This window comes from Phoca vitulina, unplaced genomic scaffold (genome assembly GCF_004348235.1).
Source record: "Phoca vitulina isolate PV1807 unplaced genomic scaffold, GSC_HSeal_1.0 scaffold36, whole genome shotgun sequence".
Lineage (NCBI taxonomy): Eukaryota > Metazoa > Chordata > Mammalia > Carnivora > Phocidae > Phoca > Phoca vitulina.
Window position 1 is genome coordinate 9,779,072 of NW_022589739.1, and position 24,410 is coordinate 9,803,481.

The window sequence follows — 24,410 nt, forward strand, 5'->3', positions numbered from 1 at the left end:
TACACAAAAATTAAATAAAAAATGGATTAAAGACCTGAAACCATAGAACAAATGAACATAGAATAATTTTGCACATTAACTAATCGTAAGTGTTCACACTCCAGTATACCTTTTCTGTTTTTGAGTAAGATATGAGCTTTAACCAAAAGCCACCATCCTCATTCATTGGGAATCTTTCCAATATGAATATTTTGGGGCAGATTAAAGATAAATTTCTTGGCTCAGGATCTCAAAGGTAACTTACAGAAATAACTTATAGAAGAAAGAGGAAACTAGTGCATAGAGTATTAAGACACTTTATTGACCTCTTAATGCTTAGAATAAATGATAGACCCAAGACTATGGATGTCCCTCAGGCCTAGATCCCAAAGAGTACTTTTAAAAACGCAGATTTGACGACTATATATAGAATCCACTTCCCACTGCAATTGATAACCCTCCTCCAATTCTAGTCCCCACTCAGCACCAGGACGGCCAAGGATATTATCATGGAGTAATTTGCCATTCCTGTGGTCTCTGCCATTAATTCAGAAAGTTCAGTCCTTAGAAGTATTCCTATATTCTTGTGAGCTCCTGGTTTCTCATGACCTTCTTATAAGGACTGAAAGTTTGAGTTTTATTAAATATCAATGGCAAGGGTATTGTCTGGCTCCTCCCTAATATCTACTTCAATAAATCATGTGAATATAAGGATGCCATAGGTCCCATTTATGAACTAGGAATGATGATGTCAATGGATATCAGAATAATGATAGGCAAAGACTTGTATGGTGATACATTTAACTCCAAACCTTTGTGGCTTCATTTGGGAACATATTCCTACCCAATAACAGACTTCTCTCCAATATTAATTCTGTCATATCAATTAAAGAAGAATCCCTGACCAATGTTTTCTTGCATTTACTCTATTCACAGGATTCCCTCTAGTATAAATTCATTGATGTAGTTAATCATGGGTTTCTTCCTTTTACAGGACTTCTCCTGAGTATGAAGTTTTTGGTGTTTTTTAAGGTTTGAACTCCTGTTGAAAGTTTTCTCACATTCCTTACATTTGAATGGTTTCTCTCCTGTATGAATCATTTGATGTCGAATAAGGGAAGAGCTTCGGCTGAAGGATTTTCCACAATTAACACATTCGTAGGGATTATCTCCAGAATGAAGTCTTGAATTTTTATTACTGTCTTCAGTCTCACTAAAAGCTTTTCTACATTTATTGCCTTCACAGACCTTTGCTTCAGTATGAATTTTTTGATGCTTAGTAAGGTTTGTACGTCTGTTGAAGAATCTCCCACATTCACTACATTTATAAGGTTTCTCTCCTGTATGAATGATCTGATGTCTAATGAGGGATGAACTCCGACTGAAGGCTCTCCCACATTGATAGCATTCATAGGAATTCACTAAGGTATGACTTTCTGGGTGTTGAATATCTATACTCAGGCTCAAGGCATTCCCGCATTCATTATATTCTGAATATTGCTTACCGGAGTCTAAATTAAATTTGAAGTTAGTTTTAAACTTACCACATTTTGAGGACCCTTTTCTCATAGGAATTCCTTGTTGTATACCCAAAGTTGAATTAACTGACTTAACATCTAAACTTTTCTTATTCTCACTACCTTCAAAGTTTCCCACTTCAGTGTAGACTGTCTTATGAACAAAAGCTTCTTCTGGCAAATTTATGTCCCAGTGTTCCTGGTTCCTATATAACCAATCATTGCTCATCCAAGCATCTAAAGAAGGGGATCCGCTTTTGGTCAGTCTTGTCATAATCACTCCAGGAGGTGATTCTTTTCCAGAAGTTCTCTGCTTTGGAACTGAATCTTGGTTTTCTGAAATTACCTCTCTGCCTAAAAAGAAATAAAAAATTCCATGAACTAGAAAAAGGGAAATTGTTTAATTAGGAAAGGGATGCTAAACCACATAAGGGAATATGCATATTTTATAGGCCTTAAATACAGAATGGAAATGTGAGGTGAGATTAGAAAAATGAGAATTATAGAAGAAATAAAAGGGATAAAAGTATTAAAAGGGACGTTAGGAGATCATAAAATATGAGAGCTATTCAGGAATATTAGAGAGAATACATAGGGCTTAGGAAAATATGCAGCATATGAACTGGGATAGGGTGGCACATCATAGTTCAAATTATTACTGGTTTGTAACTAGTCTGTGTGGGTTATACCTAACCTTCCTTTCTCTAGCATCTTGTCTTTGTCTCTTTTAACCTACGCTGTTCATCAGTAATAAATACACCCTTCTAAAATAGCAATTTAATCATATCTTTAAAAACATGTCTACATTTACAGGCACATCTTAACCAGCTACAACAAACTTGCAATCAGTGCTTCTATTTTCCATACAAGCTGCAATTATTCCCCATATTTAACAAAGGCAGAAAAAAAAAACTGTAATCAGAAGTAGCAGAGAAATCACCCCTTTTCCTGGGCTCAAAATCACTCCTGATTCAAACGGTGCTATGTTATTTTTCTGTGTATTTCCTAGAACTCAAAATTTTACCTGTTCCAGGTAAGATTCAGTTCTCTTGTTTTCACCCGTCTTCAGTTTGTTTCATTTAATGTCTTACTTTCCTTCTCAAGATTCCTTTCTCACTTAGTTTCTGTATAAATACGTCCAATATACTATATATTCTAGCAATTTCTTAATAACTAAATTTCACTGACTCCCATTATCCTTCCGCACATAACTTCAGCTTTATCTAATGCTTTACTTCTACACTTTATTGGAAACCAAAACACATCTTCAGCTTTGTATCTCACATATTTTTTTTTTAAGATTTTATTTGTTTATTTGAGAGAGAGAATGAGATACAGAGAGCACGAGAGGGGGGAGGGTCAGAGGGAGAAGCAGACCCCCTGCTGAGCAGGGAGCCCGATGCGGGACTCGATCCCAGGACTCCAGGATCATGACCTGAGCTGAAGGCAGTCGCTCAACCAACTGAGCCACCCAGGCGCCCTCACATTTTTTTTTTTTTTTACCTGTCTCCAAGACAATGCCACTTGGCTATCCTACTACTCTCTTCCAACTCAACAAATGAGACTGAGAATTTCATCTTTCATGTTGAAAGAACTTCCCTCAATGTCCTCAGTTGTTCAGTGAGTCATTGTTCTTCTAATATTTACACTAGAGTCCACAAAGAGATCTTGAATAAACATTGCTCTTTATCCCTTGTATCTAATCTGCCCTGAGGTACTATTATTTTATGAAATGACTTTTGCCTCAAAGCAGCCCCACTGATGCATCCAACTTTGTCAAATACCTATTAATTCAGCCTGATTTAGTCTAATTTCTAGCAGAAATTATCTGTCTGTATAATACTCACACTGGAAACTAGACTATTAAAACAATCTCCTAGAGCAGAGCGCAGGAATATAATGAGAGTACTGACTGTAGTTTCCCTGTTTCTGCCTCACCAGCGTATACTGGGTGTGTGGGCAGATAACCTGTAATTTAATTCACAGGTCTTCAGTGAGAGAGAAACCTCTTCAAACCTAGACCTAATTTAATTTAGATGGTAAGATCCTGGACTTCAAGCCTGATGCCATAATGAGACGAGATCTCTTAGGAGACAGGAAGTGTATTTAATGAGGGGGGAAAATAAAAAAAATAATTTGTGGCCAGAGGACAGACTATAGTAGATCAAAATGGCTGCACATTCATAAAAAAACCCACAGCTAACATTGTACTCAAAGGGGGAAAAACAGAGCTCTTCCTCTAAGATCAGGAACAAGACAAGGATGCCCACTCTCACCACTGTCATTCAACATAGTACTGGAAGTTCTAGCAACAGCAATCAGACAAGAAAAAGAAGTAAGAGGCATTCATATTGGTAAATAAGAAGTAAAACTCTCACTATTTACAGATGACATACTATATAAAAAAAATCCTAAAGACTCCACCAAAAAACTACCAGAACTGATAAATTAATTTAGTACAGTTGCAGGATACAAAATATACAGAAATCTGTTGCATTTCTATACTTTAAAATGAAATAGCACAAAGAGAAATTAAGAAAACAATCCCAATGGGAGAGGAGGGGAGGGAAGGGGAGAGGAGGGAGGAAGCTAACAGCCCCATTTACAATTGCACCAAAAAGAATAAAATATGTAGGGGAGGTGGGTGGAGGGATGGGGTAACTGGGTGATGGGCATTAAGGAGGGCACCTGAAGTAATGAGCACCGGGTGTTGTACGAAACTGATGAATCACTAAATTCTACTTCTGGAACTAATTATATAGTATATGTTAAGTTGAATTTAAATCAAAAATAGAAAAAAATATAAAAAACATAGGAATAAATTTAGCCAAGAGTCAAAGACCTGTACTCTGAAAACTATAAAACGCTGATGAAAGAAATTGAAGAGGACACTAAGAAATGGAAAGATATTCCACACTCATGGATTGGGAGAACCAGTATTGTTAAAATCTCCATACTACTCAAAGCAATTTACATATTTAATGCAATCCCTATCAAAATACCAACAGCACTTTTCACAGAACTAGAACAAAGAATCCTAAAATTTGTATGGAACCAAGAAAGACCTTGAATAGCCAAACCCAATCTTGAAAAAGAAGAACAAAATTGGAGGTATCAAGACATACTATGCAAAGCTGTAGTAATCAAAACAGAATGGTACTGGCATAAAAAAAAAAAAACACACAGATCAATGGAACAAAACAGAGAGCCAGAAATAAACCCACAGCTTTATGATCAATCAATCTATGACAAAGGAGGCAAGAATATACAATGGGAAAAAGTCTCTTCAACAAATGGTGTTGGGAAAACTAGACAGCTACATGCAAAAGAATGACACTGGACCCTTTTCTTACACTATATACAAAAATAAACTCAAAATGGATTAAAGACCTAAATGTGAGACCTGAAACCATAAAATTCCTAACAGAAAACATAGGCAGTAATTTCTCTGACATTGGCCATAGCAATATTTTTCTAGATATGTCTCCTTTGGCAAGGAAAACAAAAGCAAAAGTAAACTATTGAGACTACACCAAAGTAAAAATGTTTTGCACAGTTAAGGAAACTATCAACAAAATAAAAACAACCTACTGAATGGGAGAAGATATTTGCAAATGATATATACAATAAAGGGTTAGAATCCAAAATATATAAAGAACTTATAAAACTCAACATGAAAAAACAACAATCCAATTTAAAAAATGTGCAGAGGACCTGAATAGACATTTTTTCAAAATAGACATTAGATGGCCAACAGACACATGAAACAATGTTCAACATCACTCATCATCAGAGAAATGTAAATCAAAACCACAATGAGATATCATCTCACACTGGTCAGAATGGCTAAAATCAGAAACACAAAAAATAAGAGTGTTGGCAAAGATGTGGAGAAAAAGGAACCCTCCTGCACTGTTGGTTGGAATGCACACTGGTATAGCCACTGTAGAAAACAGTATGGAGGTTCCTCAAAAAATTAAAAATAGAAATTCTGTATGATCTAGTAATTCCACTAGTGGGTTTTAGCCAAAGAAAATGAAAGCACTAATTCAAAAAGATATATGCAACCTTATGTTTACTGCAGAATTATTTACAGTACAGAAGCAACCAAAATGTCCATTCATAGAGAAATGGATAAAGAAGATATGATATATATACGGGTGTGTGTGTGTATACAAAGAAAAAGAATCTTAAATATAATGGACAAACTGGTGTTTGCCAGAGGGAAGGTGAGTGGGGGAATAGGTGAGAACAGGAGAAGAGGATTAAGAGGACACTTATGATGAGCATGGCATAATGTACAGAATTGTTGAATCATTATATTATACAGCTGAAACTAACATAATACCATATATTAATTATACTTGAGTAATAAAAAGAGATAGATGTACATTCTTTGGCACCCTCCCATAGAGAAGTGGGGTTTTTCTTCCTCTTGAAAATGGGCTACTTCTGTGACTGCTTAGCCAACAGAATACGGTAGAAGTGATACCATGCCACTTCTGGGCCTGGCCTTTAGGAGACTGAAAATTTTGAATTCCTCTCAGGATATTCCCAGAACCTGGCTGGCATGCTATGAGAAGTCCATGCCTCAAGGAGAGGCCACGTGAAGGTGCTCTGGTCCACAGGGCCAACGTTCCCAGTGACAGCCAGCACCAACTTCCGGCCATGTGATGAGCCACCTTGACCATTCCATCCCAGCAGAACACTGTATCCTCAGTCAACATCATATGGATCCTGAGAACTCCTAAGTCAACTCACAAAATTGTGAGTTAATAAAATGACTGCTGTTTCAAGTCAGTAAGTTTTGGGGCAATTTGTTAGAAACAATAGGTCACTGAAACAGAAGTTGTTCCAGAAGTATTTACTGAGTGGCAAAATTCCTAAATGTATTTCTCTAAGCAAATCTCTGATGTTCTCATATTTCTAGGACTCATTTTTCATATAACTTCTTTACTCCTATTTTTAAAGTCACTTTCATGTATTTTGTTATTTTCAAATCACTTAGTTCTAACATATAGGAAAGCTACCAATATTTTTATTTTATATCTGGCCACCTTACAAAACTCTTAACAGATATTAATAGTTTTGACAATGAGTTTCTTGGATTTTCTAAGTAGAAAGTTACCGTTTACAAATAATAGCTTTTCCTCTCTTCTACTAGTTAACTTTCTCATTTTTTTTCATTTATTAGTGACGTCTTTCAGGTCAACATTAAATAATTATAGGAACAGTCTTATCTATTGATTTTAGTGGAAACACCACTGTTTATCTTTACACCCATGATTTGTTCGCCTTTTGCGCTAAACAGATTTTGAGTCAATGTCTTATTCCTATTAATCCCAAACTCAGAAACTATGCTTTACCTACAAGACTTTGTTCCTGTCTCTAAACTGAAACAAAAATGAACACTTTGAACCTTAGCCTATCATCCCAATCCTGGGTGTCTGCTCACAAGTCCCCTGGAGACCAGCCATGCCAAACCATCTCTGCCTTTCCTTGGCCTATGTGAGTTTCCCCCAACTTCTCAAACCATTCCAATGGCTTATCTGTGTTTACAGATTAAAAATCCACAGGATTCTTTTTTCATAGGTTTTGACTAGTTAATTAAGCTGTCCAAAATTTGGTTTTATATTCTCTATCCAAATTTACCTTAAACTGTTTATAATAAACTTGGGTCATCAGCACTTAAATCTAGATGTGCCTCTGACCATCTGATGAGCCTTTAAAGAGCATATGTGTAAGTATGTACATTCCATGTGGCCACGCTGGGCTTCTCACAAACAGCAATGTCAAGCTAGTTGAAGTAGTGGCTGCTAACTTCCAAGAGAAAGAAGTGGCAGCTCCAGGTCCTATCACAGGCTACACCTGGAACCGGCAGTGTCACCTCTGCTCCATTTTCTTGATCAGTCTAGTGCCCGCTGAGATTCAAAGGGCGGGCAAACAAAGTCTGCCTCTTTTTTTTTCTAACTGAAGTATAGTTGACACACAGTGTTACATTAGCTTCAGGTGTACAAAGGCTACATCTTGATGGAGAGTGACAAAGATTCTGTAGCCACCTTTAATCCACTGTAGTCTATTAACTGTTTTGGTAAATAAGCTACATTTACCGAGGTAAATTCTAGGTAAATTCCAGATTGATTGAAGTATTACTTAAATGAGGAAATAGATGAAATCAGAATAAAATCAGGAAATATGGGGCGTCTGGGTGGCTCAGTCGTTAAGCGTCTGCCTTCGGCTCAGGTCATGATCCCAGGGTCCTGGGATCGAGCCCCACATCGGGCTCCCTGCTCGGCGGGAAGCCTGCTTCTCCCCTCTCCCACTCCCCCTGCTTGTGTTCTCTCTCTCGCTGTGTCTCTCTCTGTCAAATAAATAAATAAAATCTTAAAAAAAAAAAAAAATCAGGAAATATATTTCTACTTTGGGTATGGAAAAATTCTTATGCCTAGAACTAACAGATATAAAGCACTGGGGGGAAGATACGTGATAACATAAATTTAAAAATATGTATGGCAGGCACCATAAACAAAATAATAAAAAAAACTTCAGCGATATTTCATTTGCTGTAATTGATCAATAGTGGGAATTTCCATGAGATCTTACTTAAAAACCTCTAAAATCTTAATAAAGGACATAAAACCATTTACTGAATCACAAATGACCAAAACAAATAAGATAATTTTTACCTTTCTCATAATCCAATATTTATCTATCCAGTTTTTTCCTTTGGTTCCTGTAAACGTGCAAAAGCTTGAGATATAAAGGTAGGGCGAAAAGAGACATGGTCCCTACCCTCAAGGAACATACAGCCTAATGTGGAAGACAAAGACTTATACAGATACAAGCAAAATATAATTGTGATAAATGCTAAAAAGACAAGATTATGATCGTATGGGAGTATATAACAGAAAAAAACGAATCAAGACAGACCTCCCTGAGGAAATGTGAAACTGAGATCAGAAGGAAGATGAGGAATCAACTAGGCAAAGAATAGAAGAACGAGCATTTTATGTAAGGAAACCACATGTACAGAGGCCCTGAGATTGAGGGCAAGCCCCACTCAAGGGACATCTGGAATGTGTGTCTTGTGGAACTCTTTTCTCTGCAGTCCTCCAACACCTATCAGAGTGCTCAGGACCCAGGAGATACTAATACATATTTGCTGCTGACGGGAAGCAGAGCGGTGTGGTTTGGGTGCAAAGAGTGAGGGGAGGATGCAGTGTGAGGCGAGGTTGGAGAAACAGGTAGGGACTAGTGTGTTCTGAAGCAAGCAAAACTGCAGTCAGCATAGTGATTTAAGCAAGTACGTGACAGAATTTGATCTTTTTGATTGCAGTGTGGCTCAAACGCTGGAGTTGGGGAAAAGAGCAAAGAGGCATGGCAAGATCTTTCAGTACGATGAATTAAGAGACTGCAGGGATAGTTGAGATGAGAGACGGTGATGGAACATGGACTAGGGTAGTGGCACTACAGATGGAAAGAAGTGGAATCATTCAAGGGATATTGTGAAAGATAAAACCAAGTCTTAGGTGAAGGAGAAGTTGTGTCAAGGATAATACACTATACTTGTGTAACTGGATGGATGGCAGTGCCATTCGCTCAGGGAACAATGGAGGAAGACTGGAAAGGAAAAAGTTATGACTTCGGTTTTAAAGAGCTGGAGTCATCTTTAAAACATCCAAGAGAAATGTCACGTGTCTATAAATTTTTCAATTCGGAGAAGAAGCCTGGGCTGGGGACACAAATTTGTAAGTCACCTACACGTGTGTGGTAAGTGAAGCTGCAGTTGTGGATGTGATAACCTAGAGAAGAAAAGAGAGTAAGAAAAGAAGACAAAATGAGACATGTCGAGAAACTCTGAAATTAGAGCTAGAGAAAGAGAAGTCTCCACCAGACTGAGAGAGAAAGGCCAGAAAGAAGAGGAAAATAGGATGCACTATAAGAACGTACGAGTGTTTTAAGAGTGAGGAGCAGGTAATGTAAGACAAGGAATGAAAAAATATCCACTGGACTTAGCTACAAGAAAGTCTTCTACAACCTTAGTAAGGACTGTTTCAGAGGAGATCTGGAATAAGAACTAAACTGGAATGGGGTAAGGAATAGAAGGTGAGGAAATGAGAAAAGTATAAAATATTTTGAGAAGATTGGCTATAAATAGGTGAGAAATAGAGTAATATGTTGAGAGAAAAATTTTTTAAATCAGTAATGACCTGAAAATGTCGAAAAACTAATGGGAAGATGAGGCAGAAATGGTAAAAATGTAAGTGAAAGAAGGCAGGGAGAAATGGGGTCCAAAGGAAAAGGGTGGGGGTGGGGGAATTTACCTTAGAAAGGAAGAAACTGAATAATTTGCCTATCAAACCAATAAAGATTTCAGGTAAACAATAGGGTGCTAGACTGATAATAATAAATAGATAATACGTTATTAGTGACAGTATGGATTGGTATAACCTTTCTGTAGACAATACAGCACAATGTAACAAGACTGTTAAATATACTCATGCCCTTTGATGATAAAGTTTCTCTTCTAACAAGGTATATCTTATGTAGAACTTATCAGATATGCCTGAAAACTTGGCAACAACCTGAATGTCCAACAGCTGAGGGGGAATGGTTAAATATATTATGATACATGTGTATGATGGAATGTTACATGTGAATTAGAAACCACATTTTCACACACTATTTAGTGACACAGGTAATTGCCTATGGTATCATATTAGGTGAGAAGAGCAGAATATAAAGTGACATAACCCTGATGATCCCAATTTTGGAAAAAAACAAATCTTCATAAGCCACAGAGACACATCATCACAAAGAAAAAAAGTCTAAGAAAAGAAATCAAAATGTTAATACTGCATAGCTCTGGGGAGTGAGGCAATGGGGTGAGCTCTATTCCTCTTCATACATTTCTATATGTACTAAAATTTACATTAAGCACACAATAATTGATCATCTCCCACAAACAAAATGTTAATAAGAATAAAGAGATTACATGAAGATAGAAAGTTAGGGCACAAGAAGTTCTATAGTAAACGAAAGAAAAATGGAAAAACGAAGATTACTAAAGTCACTCTGTATAAAGTTTTCTTTAAAAGAAAGAATATGATTTCATGCTGGGTTGGCTAATGTTTGTTTACGTAGCACTAACCACATGCCAGGCACTGTTCTAAGGGTGCTCCCCATATGACTCACTTAAGCCTCACAGGAACGTGGAGGTAAGTATTGTTATTAACTCCATGTTACAGATCAGGAGACTGGCAGGTAGGCTGCTCTGGGCCACACAGCTTTAAAAGCGTCTGTGTTCCTCACCTGCAACATTCTTTTTTTTTTTTTTTAAAGATTTTATTTATTTATTTGAGAGAGAGACAGAGAGTGAGAAACAGCATGAGAGGGGAGAGGGTCAGAGGGAGAAGTAGGCTCCCTGCTGAGCCGGGAGCCCAATGTGGGACTCGATCCCAGGACTCCAGGATCATGACCTGAGCCGAAGGCAGCCGCCCAACTGACTGAGCCACCCAGGCACCCATCACCTGCAACATTCTTTTGCCTATCCACTGAAGAAAAAGAATCTGTGAACGACTGTTATTAACTCCATGTTACAGATGAGGAGACTGGCAGGTAGGAGGCTCCGGGCCACACAGCTTTAAAAGCGCCTGTGTTCCTCACCTGCAACATTCTTTTGCCTATCCACTGAAGAAAAAGAATCTGTGAACAAAAGGCAATGTGACTTTTTTCCTTCAAAGCTTCGGTGGTTTTGTCGTCGCCTCCCCGACTCTTACTCGAAGGCTGTTAACAGTACACTGTGTGTTTAACAAACAGAAGCTTCTTATGGCTGCCTTATATCTGCCTGGTTCTTACCCAAAACAGATGTGCTTGGGATTTCTTGCTCCACTGTCCATCTTCTTTCCTTACTCTCCAGCTTGGAGATCTCAACTGGCTTGTAAAGTAGATGTTCTGTTCATGGGGAAAATGAAAAAACAACAACAGACAGACACCTCAGCCATTTTTATAGGGAAGAGATTCCATCCCTCCGTAGTTCTCTAAGAGCTGCTGAAAGATAAGGCCAGCGGTCACCACGGATCTGCGTCCATCTAGCTCTCCAACAGAAGGACTTCCACTCAGATACACAGCAGGAAAATCTGCAATCGTGCCCAAAGGATATTAGGAAACCCGAACCCAAGTGCCCTTAACCGCTGAAGCTGTCCTCTAGTTTTTAGCAGCAGGTGAAGAGACCACTGACAGGCAGAGGAGGTAAATACACAGAAGCCACCTTGATGCAATGAATTCAGGTTCCTGTAGTTCTCCAGCATCACATCCCTGTACAGGGTCTTCACAGCAGGGTCCAGTTGTCCCCACTCTTCCTCGCTGAATTCCACAATCACATCTTTGAATGCTATTGGTTCCTAAAACATTAAATTTCTTTTTAATCAAAGGTCACTCCCAAAAAGATTACTAGAGCAGAAATGAACCTGGAAAGAATAGGGTAGGTCGTCAGAATATGTAAGAAACTGACAAACGTTTGGGGTTCTAAGTGATGAAAATCAAGTTGTACTAGAGGCCTAACAATTTGGCACTCTGTGAGGGCTGCCAAAGGAAAATCAAGTGCAGTCCTAACCCTAAATTAACTTTTATTTTGGTTGAGGAAAAAAAAAAAAGACAGTTGGAATAATTGTGGAACAAAAAATTACTACAGAGTAAAAGTACCTGACATAAGAGGAGTTCAGAAGAGGAAGAGTTTCGGATAGATTTGAGGGGAATTTGTAATGAAGACAGCTAGCAGCAGACGTAGGGCATTTTCTCTAACTAAGAAAGGCAGCCTGCTAACTCATTCCCATTCGGGTCAGGCAGTCCTTTCCTGACTACCAAAACGAAGTAGCCACCCCCTCATCAGTCTCTACTGCGTTATGTTTCTTTCTCTCTTTGTAACAATTATTACTACCTGCGCCTGTCTGCCTGTGGGCCTGTCTGCATCTACTGGCATCTCCACAGAGGCTTTCCTTTCGGTTCCCCTCAGCAGCGCAGGTCAGACACGACATAGGTTTTTTTTTTTAAGATTTTATTTATTTATTTGACAGAGACAGAGCTAGTGAGAGCAGGAACACAAGAACACAAGCAAGGGGAGTGGGAGAGGGAGAGCAGGCTTCCCGCGGAGCAGGGAGCCCGATGCGGGGCTCGATCCCACGACTCTGGGATCATGACCTGAGCCGAAGGCAGCCACTTAATGAGTGAACCACCCAGGTGCCCACGACATAAGTGTTTCTTATGAGGGCCTTCACACCATCATGTGTTGCACTTCCCTCTCTAGCATTCCCAACCTTGTCGTGATGGGCACCTTCAGTCACAATGAAATACACATCTCTCCCCTCCCTCTACCGCAGAGCCAGACAACTCTAAGACATCGGATGACTCTGAGTAAATCATCTACGTTAGTTTTGCCTCCTTCCTCACCTTTTTCCCTCAACCCTCTGCAACCTGGCTTCTATTCCCATGCATGGTAGTATCTCTGTGATGGTTAAGGGAATGGGTATATTCAGGCTGAATTTTCCTGAATTTTTAAAGGATTTATCCTTGAAATACTCTCATCCTTGGCTTTCAGTGACACGGTATCTTCTTGGTTTTCCTCTACCACTTTGATGCTTTCATTTCAGTATCCTTTGGGGTTTCTTCTGCTCCTGCCTATTTAGTGACGTTACTCAGGATTCTGCCCTTGGCTCCCTTCACTTTTAATTTTAAACATTCTCTGGTGGGCTCTATCTCTATGGCTTTGATTATTGTCTACAACCCTGAGGGAACAGATGCACAGATAAATACAAAGATTAAGTATTTTCCAAAGAGTGTATCATCAACTAAAATAAAATAGATCCAATGTCCTATGGGAGAAGTAACAGTCTTACGTCCTTAGACGGACCTATATTTAGCAAAAGTTCAAAAGTTGAAAAAGAAAAAGCAGATCATTTCAGTGAAGAGTAGGAATCCTAATTCACCTGAGAATTGCTAGTTAGTGAGTCAGTTTCCATTTTCTCCTTGATGTTCCCCTTCTGGAGGATGACACAATCTTTGCAGGGTATCTCTGAGGAAGATGAAGGAAAACATTAGGGAGACAAGATTTGCCCTGGAGAAACATTTAATGATTATAGTAGTCATTTTAACATGCTATTCATAGGAATCATCTTTAGAGCTTTGGAAAAATAATGATGTCAGGCCCTACCAGCAATCAGAATCTCCAAAGGTGGGGCTCAGATGTTAAAGTTTTTAAAAACTCTAAAAATGGGCACCTGGGTGGTTCAGTTTAAGCGACTGCCTTCGGCTCAGGTCATGATCCTGGAGTCCCAGGATCGAGTCCCACATTGAGCTCCCTGCTCGGGCGAGAGTCTGCTTCTCCCTCTGACCCTCCCCCTTCTCATGCTCTCTCTCAAATAAATAAATAAAAATAAAATAAGAGCTCTAAAAATGATTCTGATATCCTACCAGAAGTTGAAAAGTATCGGATCAGGGAGAAGAAGGCCAAAATAATATTTTGAGGCTTCATCTGTGTCTACAGCAGATTCCAAAAAATAACTTTAATTCTGTCCTAACTAAAGTCTGTAGCTTTGTAGTAAGTTTTGAAATTGAAAGTATATGCATCCTTAAAGTTTGTTCTTCATCAAGGCTGTTTTGGTTATTTGGACTCCTTTGTAACTTCATATGCATTTTAGGATCAGCTTGTCTATTTCTGCAAAAAAAGGTAGCTGGAATTTTGCTATGAATTGCATTTGAACCTGCAGAGCGCTTTAGAGAGTATTATCATCTTAAAAACATTAAGTCATCCAATACATGAACACAGGCTGTCTTTTTAAAATTATTTTTAAAGAAAAAAGTTGACAGGTAACCCAGTCCCAGGGATCCCAAGGGCTGCTGACGGGCTCTGCAGGCCTCTCGGGGTACTCAAAGGGCAGTAGGTGCGAACTCTGAACTAGTCGTCTTCCATTGGACCTGTGGAGACTGGGGTGGGCAGTTGTAAGTAAATGCCTTGTGGCTTTTGCTAGGAAATCTTAAAAAAAAATTCACATAAAAGTGACCCATGGGGGCACCTGGGTGGCTCAGTCGTTAAGCGTCTGCCTTCGGCTCAGGTCATGATCCCAGGGTCCTGGGATCGAGCCCCGCATCGGGCTCCCTGCTCCGTGGGAAGCCTGCTTCTCCCTCTCCCACTCCCCCTGCTTGTGTTCCCTCTCTCGCTGTGTCTCTCTCTGTCAAAGAAATAAAATCTTAAAAAAAAAAAAAAAAGTGACCCATGTATTTTAAACCCATGTTGTTCAAGGGTCAACTGCATAAGAACAGATCATATGACAGTAAAGATAACTTTACTTCTTCCTTTCCAATTAGGATGCCTTTTCTTTCTTTTTCTTGTTTGTTGCACTGGCTAGTACCTCCAGTATAATGTTGAACAGACGTAGCCAGAGTGGGCATCCTTGTCTTGTTCCTTATCCTAAGGGTAAAGCTTTCAGTCTTTAACCATTAAGTATGATGCTTCCTGTAAGTTTTTCATAGATGCCCTTTATCAGGTAGAAGAAATTCCCTCTATTCCTAGTATATTGAGTGCTTTTATCATGAAAGGGCAATGGATTTTGTCAAATGCTTTTTCTGTATCAAGAGGACCTTGTGTGCACCTGGGTGGCTCAGTCGATTGTCTACCTTCAGCTCAGGTCATGATCTCAGGGTCCTGGGATAGAGTCCCATATCAGGCTCCCTGCTCAGCGAGTAGTTTGCTTCCCCTTCTCCCTCTGCCCCTCCCCTCCACATTCACATTGTTTTAAGCCACTGACTTTGTGGTCATTTGTTATGACAAAAATAGAAAACTAATATAACTAACTACAAATAAGCACCACCTCAACTCCTTCTCTGAAACTGTTCTAAAGCTTAACAATTACTTCATAATCAACAATTTCAGTAAATTACTTTCAATATTCATCTTAATAGGAGAAGCTTTTTGTCACAGCATTGCTGAACACTCCCTTCTTGAAGATTTCTCTTTTCTTAGCTCAAGATACTAACATTTCTTGGTTCTCTGATGTCCTATTCTTTTCTAGCCTGCTTACCTGGCTTTTCTTCTTCTGTTTAATCCTTTATTTCTTTTTCAAATAAGGACTAAATATAGCAACAATATCATCACTCTCCCCAGTCAACAATTCCTTGTAAAATATCCACTCAACTGCCTCATGACTTACAAGGTTCACACATTCATGTGATTGGCTATACATCTTTTACGTTTAATTTCTAAATCCCTCGTCCATATCCCCACTTCTCCCTTAAAATTAGTTTGTTTTAGGGCGGTGCCTGGGTGGCTCAGCAGGTTAAATGTCCAACCCTTGATTTCAGCTCAGTGGTGACCTCAGGGTCATGAGATGGAGCCCCACGCTGGGCTCCGTGCTCAGTGCAGAGTCTGCTGGAGATTCTCTGTCCCTCTCTCTCTCTCGCTCTCCCTCTCACCCTGCTTGTGCATGCATGCTCTCTCTAAATAAATACAATCTTTAAAAAAAATAAAATTATTTTGTTTTAGAAACTGGATTATCTTGTAGTTTCCCAGAGTTTAGATTTTACTAATGGCATTCCCATGATATAATTTAACATGTTCCTCCATCCTTTGTATTTCCTGTAATGGGTAGTTAGAGCTATGATAGCCCTTAAGTATTGATGCTCCCTAAGGATATGTATTTCTCCTACTTCTGTTCATACCTGTAACTTTCCAAACCTATAGAGATCTCAAATTCAACATGCCACATAATTACTATATAAATCCCCTCCCATAAAATCTGTTACTTATGCCCATTCATGTATGGCAGAACATGCACATTTACATCAAATCTTATCCCACTCACACCTTATATGCAGTCCATAATTCCTTTAGGTTCAAACTCCTATTTTCCCAATACTCCCTCATCCTTTAACACCTCACCTATCTTAACTGATTTTCCTGTTTTCAGAGTCCTCAGGTCTATCTTTTAAACAAGATGTTGATAAACTTTTTCTGTGAAGATCCAGATAGTAAATATTATGGGTTTTGTAGGCAATACAGTCTCTGCTACAACTAATCAACTCTGGTCATGGCATGAAAGCAACTGTAGACTAAATGTAAATCAGTGAGCATGGCTGTGTTCCAAAAACACTATCTCCAAAAACATTTGGCCTTTGGGCCATAGTTTGCCAACCACTACTCTATATTGATATCAAAATGATATTTTAGTTTATTTTTTTTTAAAGATTTTATTTATTTGACAGAGAGAGACACAGTGAGAGAAGGAACACAAGCAGGGGGAGTGGGAGAGGGAGAAGCGGGCTTCCTGCTGAGCAGGGAGCCCGATGCGGGGCTGGATCCCAGGACCCTGGGATCATGACCTGAGCCGAACGCAGACGCTTAATGACCGAGACACCCAGGCGCCCCAAAAACATTTTAAAATGCAAATCAAATCATTTTACTTCCCTACCCATGCTGTGAGATCTCATTCTCTATTTCTATTTCCTACAGAATAAAATCCGTGCTTCCTTAAATAGTAAAGTCCTTCATGTTTTGGCCCTTGACACCCTCTTAGCTTCAGAAAAAGATAATTTCTTTTTTCTTTCTTTTTTTTTTTTTAAAGATTTTATTTATTTGACAGAGACATAGCGAGAGAGGGAACACAAGCAGGGGGAGTGGGAGAGGGAGAAGTAGGCCTCCCGCTGAGCAGGGAGCCTGATGTGGGGCTCGATCCCAGGACCCTGGGATCACGACCTCAGCTGAAGGCAGACGCTTAACGAATGAGTCACCCAGGCACCCCAAGATAATTTCTTTTCATATGGGAAGAGTCAATTACTTTTTTTAGGGTTCTTTTTCTTTTTAATTGAGGTATAATTAACATATAACATCATACAGTTGACCCTTGAACAACAGGGGTCGGGGCACCAACCTCCTGAGCAGTTGGAAATCTGCATATAACTTTAGACTCCCCCAAAACTTAACTACTAATAGCCTACCACTGACCAGAAGCCATACCAATAACATAAGCAGTCTAATGCATATTATATATATATATATTACATACAGTATTCTTACAATAAAGTGAGCTAGAGAAAAGTGTTAAGAAAATCGTAAGAGAAAATACATTTACAGTACTGTGCTGTATTTATTGAAAAACACCCATATATAATTGGACCCACACAGTTTAAACCCATGTTGTTCAAGGGTCAACTGTATTAGCTTCAGGTGTACAACGTAATGATTCAATATTTATGTATATTGCAAAATGACCGCCACAATAAGTCTAGGTAACATCTGTCACCATATATATTTACAAAAAGTTTTTTCTTGTAATGAGAGCTCTTAAGATCTAATGTCTTAACAACTTTCAAATATGCAATACAGTATTATCAACTATAGTCACTACCCTGTACATTACATCCCCATGACTTATTTTATACCTGGAAGTTTCTATACCTTGTGACCCTCCACCCATTTTGCCCATCCTCCCCCCCCCCCCCACCTCTGGCAATGACCAATCTGTTCTCTGTATCTATGAGCTCATTTTTCCCTTTTTTTTTTTTAGATTCCACATAAGGGTCAACTATTATTCTACTGCCAATTTTCTACATTCTCACCTTCATCTTTAAGTATTTCAATCACATCCTTTATGAGGGTCACCACTTCTTTGCTGTTCCTTGGATGTTGTAAATTCACCCAAGTCCTGATGTCTTCAGGGAGAATTGTCAGAAATTGTTCTAGCACCAACAGCTCTAGGATCTGCTGCTTTGTATGAACCTCTGGTCTCAGCCACTGAAGACAGAGTTCCCAGAGTTGGCACAGGGCTTCATGAGGCCCAGACACTGCCAAATACTGGAAATTTCTGAATCTTTGACGAGAGGCCTCAGAGTCGTAGGTTTCCATGACTGGGATGGATTCCTGTTGCCAGGACACATCTACTCTCGGGGCCTCACTTTGTTCATGTAGAATCAGGTTTTGAGGTTTTGAGATAGCCATCAACTTGTTCAGAGGCTGCATCTTCCTGGACAGAACTCCCACTGTAGTTTGAATTTGTCTAACTAGAGGATTCTAGTAATTCTTGGGCTTGGGCTAAGCACTTGTGTACAATATATGTGCAATGTGATTTCAGCCAAGTTCTATCTCAATAAGAGAAAAGTTCCAGGAGCTTCAGACAGAAAGCTAACGTTCAGGTACCTGAGAGAATGAAAAAAAGACACCAATATGACCTATATTTAATGAACACGTTTTAGCATAGTGTTAAAAGATAAAATAATACAAATAATATTCTTAAAATTGTCTAATAAGATAAATATTATGGACTATTCTTCCATTTTTGTTTCCCTTTTTTATAACAAGAAAATATACTGTCTCTTTCCCTTCACCACCCATCAAAAAGACAGAAAACACAGACATCACACAAAAAGTGATAAATGAAATAGTCCTTTTAAAACAAACCTCATAATTTAATTGCAATTAGATTTCTCCTGTACCAAGTGACAACACATTTTTGCTTTATTTTTTTTTTTTTAATTTTATTTAGTTATTTAACAGAGAGAAAGAGAGAGAGCACAAGCAGGGGGAGTGGCAGGCAGAGGGAGAGGGAGAAGCAGACTCCCCACTGAGCAGGGAGCCCAACGTGGGGCTCGATCCCAGGACCCTGGAATCATGACCTGAGCCAAAAGCAGACACTTAACCAACTGAGCCACCCAAATATCAATAAGATTATATAAAATGAGTAAAATTGGAAATACCACTAGAAATTAAGTTAAGAAACAATTATTTAAAAAATAATGTGAGTCATTTCATTGTCAGGGATAAATCAAAAAGTACATTTCAATGACACAAAAACAGACACATAGATCAATGGGTAGAGAGCACAGGAAAAAACCCATACCTATGTGGTTAATTAATCTATGACAAGGGAGGCAAGAATACACAATGGGGAAAGGACAGTCTTTTCAATAAATGGTGCTGGAAAACTGGACAGCTATAAGCAAAAGAATGAAACTGGACCACTTTCTTACACCATATGCAAAAATAAACTCAAAATGGATTTAAAAATCTAAATATGAGATCCAAAGCCATCAAACTCCTAACAGAAATACAGGCAGTAATCTCTTGGACATCAACCTTAGCAACATATTTATGGGTATGTCTCCTCAGACAAGAAAAACAAAAGCAAAAATAAACTGTTGGGACTACATCAAAATAAAAACTTTTGCACAGTAAAGGAAACCATCAACAAAACAAAAAGGCAACCTACTGAATGGGGGAATATATTTGAAAAGGACGTATCTGGTAAGTGGTTGATATTCAAAATATATAAAGAATTTGTACATCTCGATACACACACTGACACACACACACACAAATTCGATTAAAAAATGGGCAGAGGACCTGAATAGACATTTTCCCAAAGAAGATATACAAATGGCCAACAGGTATATGAAAAGATGCTCAACATCAATAATCATCAGGAAATGCAAATCAAAACCACAATGAGCTATCATTTCACACCTGTCAGAAAATGGCTAATATCAAAAAGACAAGAAATAACAAGTGGTAAGAATGTGGAGAAAAGGGAACCTTGTGCACCGTTGGTGGGAAGGTCAATTGGTGCAACCACTGTGGAAAACAGTATAGAGGTTTGTCAAAAAATTAAAAATAGATATACAATATGATCCAGTAATTTCACCACTGGGTATTTAGCCAAAGAAAATGAAGACACTAATTTGAAAAGATATATGTACCCCTATGTTTACTGAATTATTTACAACAGTTAAGATATGAAAGCAACCAAAGATGAATGGATAAAGAAGTAGTATACATATATAATGGAATATTACACAGCCATAAAAAAGGATGAGACCTTGCTATTTGCAACAACATGGATGGATCTAGAGGGTATTATGCTAAGTGAAATAAGACGAGAAAAATAAATACCATATGATTTCACTTACACGTGGAATCTAAAAGCCAAAACAAATGAACAAACAAACCAACCAAAAAGACTCTTAAATATAGAGAACTGGTGGTTGCCAGAGTGGAGGTGGGGGGCGGGGGGAGATATGAAAAATAAAGGGAATTAAGAAGTACAAACTTCAGTTACAAAATAAGTCACAGAGATGAAAAGTACAGCATAGGAAATATAGGTAGTAATATAATAACATGGTGACACATGGTAACAACACTTATCGTGGTGAGTACTGTATAGAACTGCAGAATCAATATGTTGTATACCTGAAACTAATATTGTATGTCAATTTTATTTTAATTAAAATTAGTACATTCCCAGATTATAATGATTAGAAGTTTTCATTTGTTAGGACTCACTATGGGCCAGTCTGCAATGTCCACCAGGGAGGTCATAGGCTCAACTAAACATTTAGACTCACAAGACTACATGGGCCGTATTTGGCACCAGTTTGCTCAGAAGGCCACTGAACAGAAAACACAGCTTGCTAGCAGAGTGAGTAACTGGCACTGTTCTTCAGTGGGAGTCTTCATACAATATAGCCAAGTCAAGAGATTCACATAGGTTGTACAGAAAGCATATTGACTGAAAAGCCTTCCCACAAGAGCCAGTATCTCTTTTAACAACTATGAGCAGAGCACTCACTGTTCCCCAAAGAGCTTGCCCAAATATAAGAGTCATTACATTCAGGGAAGTTTGGAAACAGCTTTCTACCCAATTGACAATTCTCCCAGTATGGATGCAATTCAACTTCCAGGGTTCATTTTATTACACGTCTCTAAGCCAGGGGTTAGGAGCAATCTCGTACCAGGGGAAATCTGACAATGTCTGGAGACAGTTTTGGCTGTCACAACTGGGGGCTCTTACTGGCATCTAGTGAGAGAAGCCCAGGGATCCTGCTAAACATCCTACAATGCACAAGACAGTGTTCTGTAATGGAGAATTGTCCAGCCCAAAGTGTCAGAAATTCCAAAGTAAAGAAATCCTGCTATAGAGAATACACAGTGACTAAGAGTACATACTTTGGAGTCACACTGACATGAGGTTAAATCCCAGCTGTACTAGTTACTACATGTATGAACTTAAGCAAATTATTTAACCAAACCGTGAGTTTTCTCAACTGTAACCTATCTGATTGAATTACAGGGGTTAAAAGAACACTCACCCACTTCTTGACAGGTAATACACACTCAATATGCATTTTGTTGAGAGTTTTTTTTTTAATCATAAATGGATGTTGAATCCTGTCAAATGATTTTTCTGCATCTATTGAAATGATGTGATTTTATTTTTCATTTTCTTAATGTTGTGTATCACACTGACTGATTTGCAGATATGTTTGCAAATCATATCTGGTAAGAGATTAATATCCAAAATACATAAAGAACTCATACAAATTAATAACAAAAAACAATCTGATTTAAAAATAGGCAGAAGATTTGAATATTTTTCCAGAGAAGACATTTGAACATTTTTCCAAAGAAGACATACAGGTGGCCAACAGATACATAAAAAGATGCTCAACATCACTGATCATCAGGCAAATGCAAATCAAAACAATACAATGATGTATCAACCCACAGCTGTGAGAATGGTTATTTCTTTTAAAGATTTTATTTATTTATTTGACAGAGAGAGACACAGCGAGAGAGGGAACACAAGCAGGGCGAGTGGGAGAGGGAGAAGCAGGCTTCCCGCTGAACAGGGAGCCCAATGCAGGGCTCGATCCCAGGACCCTGGGACCATGACCTGAGCCGAAGGCAGATGCCCAACAACTGAGCCACCCAGGCGCCCTGTGAGAATGATTATTATGAAAAAGACAAGACATAACAAGTGTTGCCGAGGATGTGGAGAAAAGGGAACCCTTGTGCACTGCTGACGGCGGTGTCGATTGGGGCAACCATTCTGGAACAGTATGGAGGTTCCTTAAAAAATTAAAATAGAACTACCCTATACCCAGCAACTCCACTTCTGGGTATTTATCCAAAGAAATTGAAAACACTAACTGGGAAAGATATATGCACCCTCATGTTCATTGCAGCACTTTACTTGGTTTACAATAGCCAAGATATGAAAACAACCTAAATGTCCATCAACAGATGAATGAATAAAGAAATTTATCTACACACACACACAGGAATACTATTTAGCCATAAAAAGAATAAAATCTTACCATTTGCAACAACATGGATGTACTTTGAGGGAATTATGATAAGGGAAATAAAGTCAGAGAAAGAAAAATACTGTATGATCTCTCTTATATGTGTAATCTTAAAAACAAACAAACAAAAATACAAGCTCAGAGAACAAATTGGTGGTTGCCAGAGAAGAGTGGTAGGTGGAAGAAATGGGTAAAGGGGGTCAAAGGTCTCCCAGATCTCAGTTTCTAATACCATTCTTCAATAAAGGAACCAGGGCTTCATGGAGAAATGACTTATTCTAGAACTGGAGCAAGAAATATACAATATGGGGGTGCCTGGGTGGCTCAATCAGTTAAGCATCTGCCTTCGGCTCAGGTCATGATCTCCGGGTCCTGGAATAGAGCCCTGCACCGGGCTCCCTGCTCGGCAGGGAGTCTGCTTCTCCCTCTGCCTCTCCCTCTGCCCCTCTAGCCGACTTGTGCTCTCTCAAATAAATAAAATTAAAAATATATATATATATACAAGATGAGCTTGGAGCACCCTGAAGTACTAGAAACTAGATCAGAGCTCAAAAACAAAAACACATTCACTGGGGCATGTCCAAGGCACCCAGGAGCCAAGTGAAAGAGCTCCCAATGGCCAAAGCTGAAACAATATGAGCAATAAATAACCCAAAGTATAAAATTAATACTCATAAACTATACTAATATACATGACTGACTCAATCAGTAAGTAAATGGGGAAGACTAGACTAATCTCTCATGCAGAAGAATCCCAAATAATTTGTGTAGATACTCAGTCCTCCAGGAGGTGGCACATAACTCTCCATCCCTTGAGTTTGGGCTCTACATAGTGAATCCCTTCCAAAGAGTAAATATGGGAAGAGGGAAAAAGAATAAATTTATAGTGGAGAAACCTGAAAAAATACACCTCAGTCACGTGATCAAAGTTAACATCAATAATGACAGGGCATGTTGACAGTATGTACCTTTGAGATGATGTGGTAGAAACAGCACTTTATCTCTGTGATTTGCCTTCCCCAAACCCATAACCCCAGTCTAATCATGAGAAAAATTCTAACAAATTCTAATAGATGGGCTTCCTATAGTATACCTGACCAGTACTCCTCAAAATTGTAAAGGTCATTAAAAACAAGTCTCAGAAACTGTCACAGCCAAGAGGAGGCTAAGGAGACATGACAACTAAATGTAATGTGGCATCCTGGGTGGGATGCTGAATCAGAAAAAGGGCATTAGGCAAAATTTAAAGAAATAAGATCAAAGAATGGACTTCAGTTAATGGATCTAATTAATAGATCTAATTAACATACTAATTTGTTACTAATAGGGGAAACGGATATGGGGTATATGGGAGCTCTTTGTACTATAGTCTCAATTTTTCTGTAAATCTGAAATTGTTGTAAAATAAAAATTTTATTTAAAAAATTAAAGGACACTTGCCTGATGTATTCAGATTCAAAAGGATGCGTGGTAAATTTATGAAACAGAATTAGGGAGCCATTTAGTAAAACAGGATGAGATTAAGGTAAATATCAAAATGGATTAAGAGACTGACAATCTTGATTAGGAGTAAAGAACAAAAGGGACACTTCATTGAACCAGTGATATGATAGACAAATCTAAAAGTCTCTCCCAAAATGCTGAGGTAAGGGAGAACAAAATCTTATGGTGAAAAACAAATTAAAATTATGGAAAATTTTTTGCAAATCAAAGGATCCATGCATATGGCAAAAGGAAAAATAATCAAAAGCACATGAGAACTTTTATGATGAAAATCAACAGTCTTCT

The 24,410-nt window shown here is 38.6% G+C and overlaps 1 protein-coding gene across 4 annotated transcripts in view; it reads right to left on the reverse strand.

Moving 5' to 3' along the window:
* Positions 1 to 24,410, reverse strand: part of ZNF215 (zinc finger protein 215) — a 27,619-nt gene continuing 3,209 nt past the window's right edge. Inside the window, exons 2-6 of one of the 4 annotated variants that reach the window (XM_032427245.1) lie at positions 18,105 to 18,681; positions 13,481 to 13,566; positions 11,767 to 11,899; positions 11,355 to 11,450; positions 1 to 1,850 (exon numbers count right to left, since the gene is read on the reverse strand). In XM_032427245.1, coding sequence (XP_032283136.1) covers positions 910 to 1,850; positions 11,355 to 11,450; positions 11,767 to 11,899; positions 13,481 to 13,566; positions 18,105 to 18,504 — 1,656 coding nt within the window. In that variant the 5' untranslated portion in view covers positions 18,505 to 18,681 and the 3' untranslated portion in view covers positions 1 to 909. Of the gene's footprint in view, positions 1,851 to 11,354; positions 11,451 to 11,766; positions 11,900 to 13,480; positions 13,567 to 18,104; positions 18,682 to 24,410 lie in introns of those variants that run through there. The other 3 variants (XM_032427249.1, XM_032427246.1, XM_032427247.1) reach the window with 3 other exon arrangements.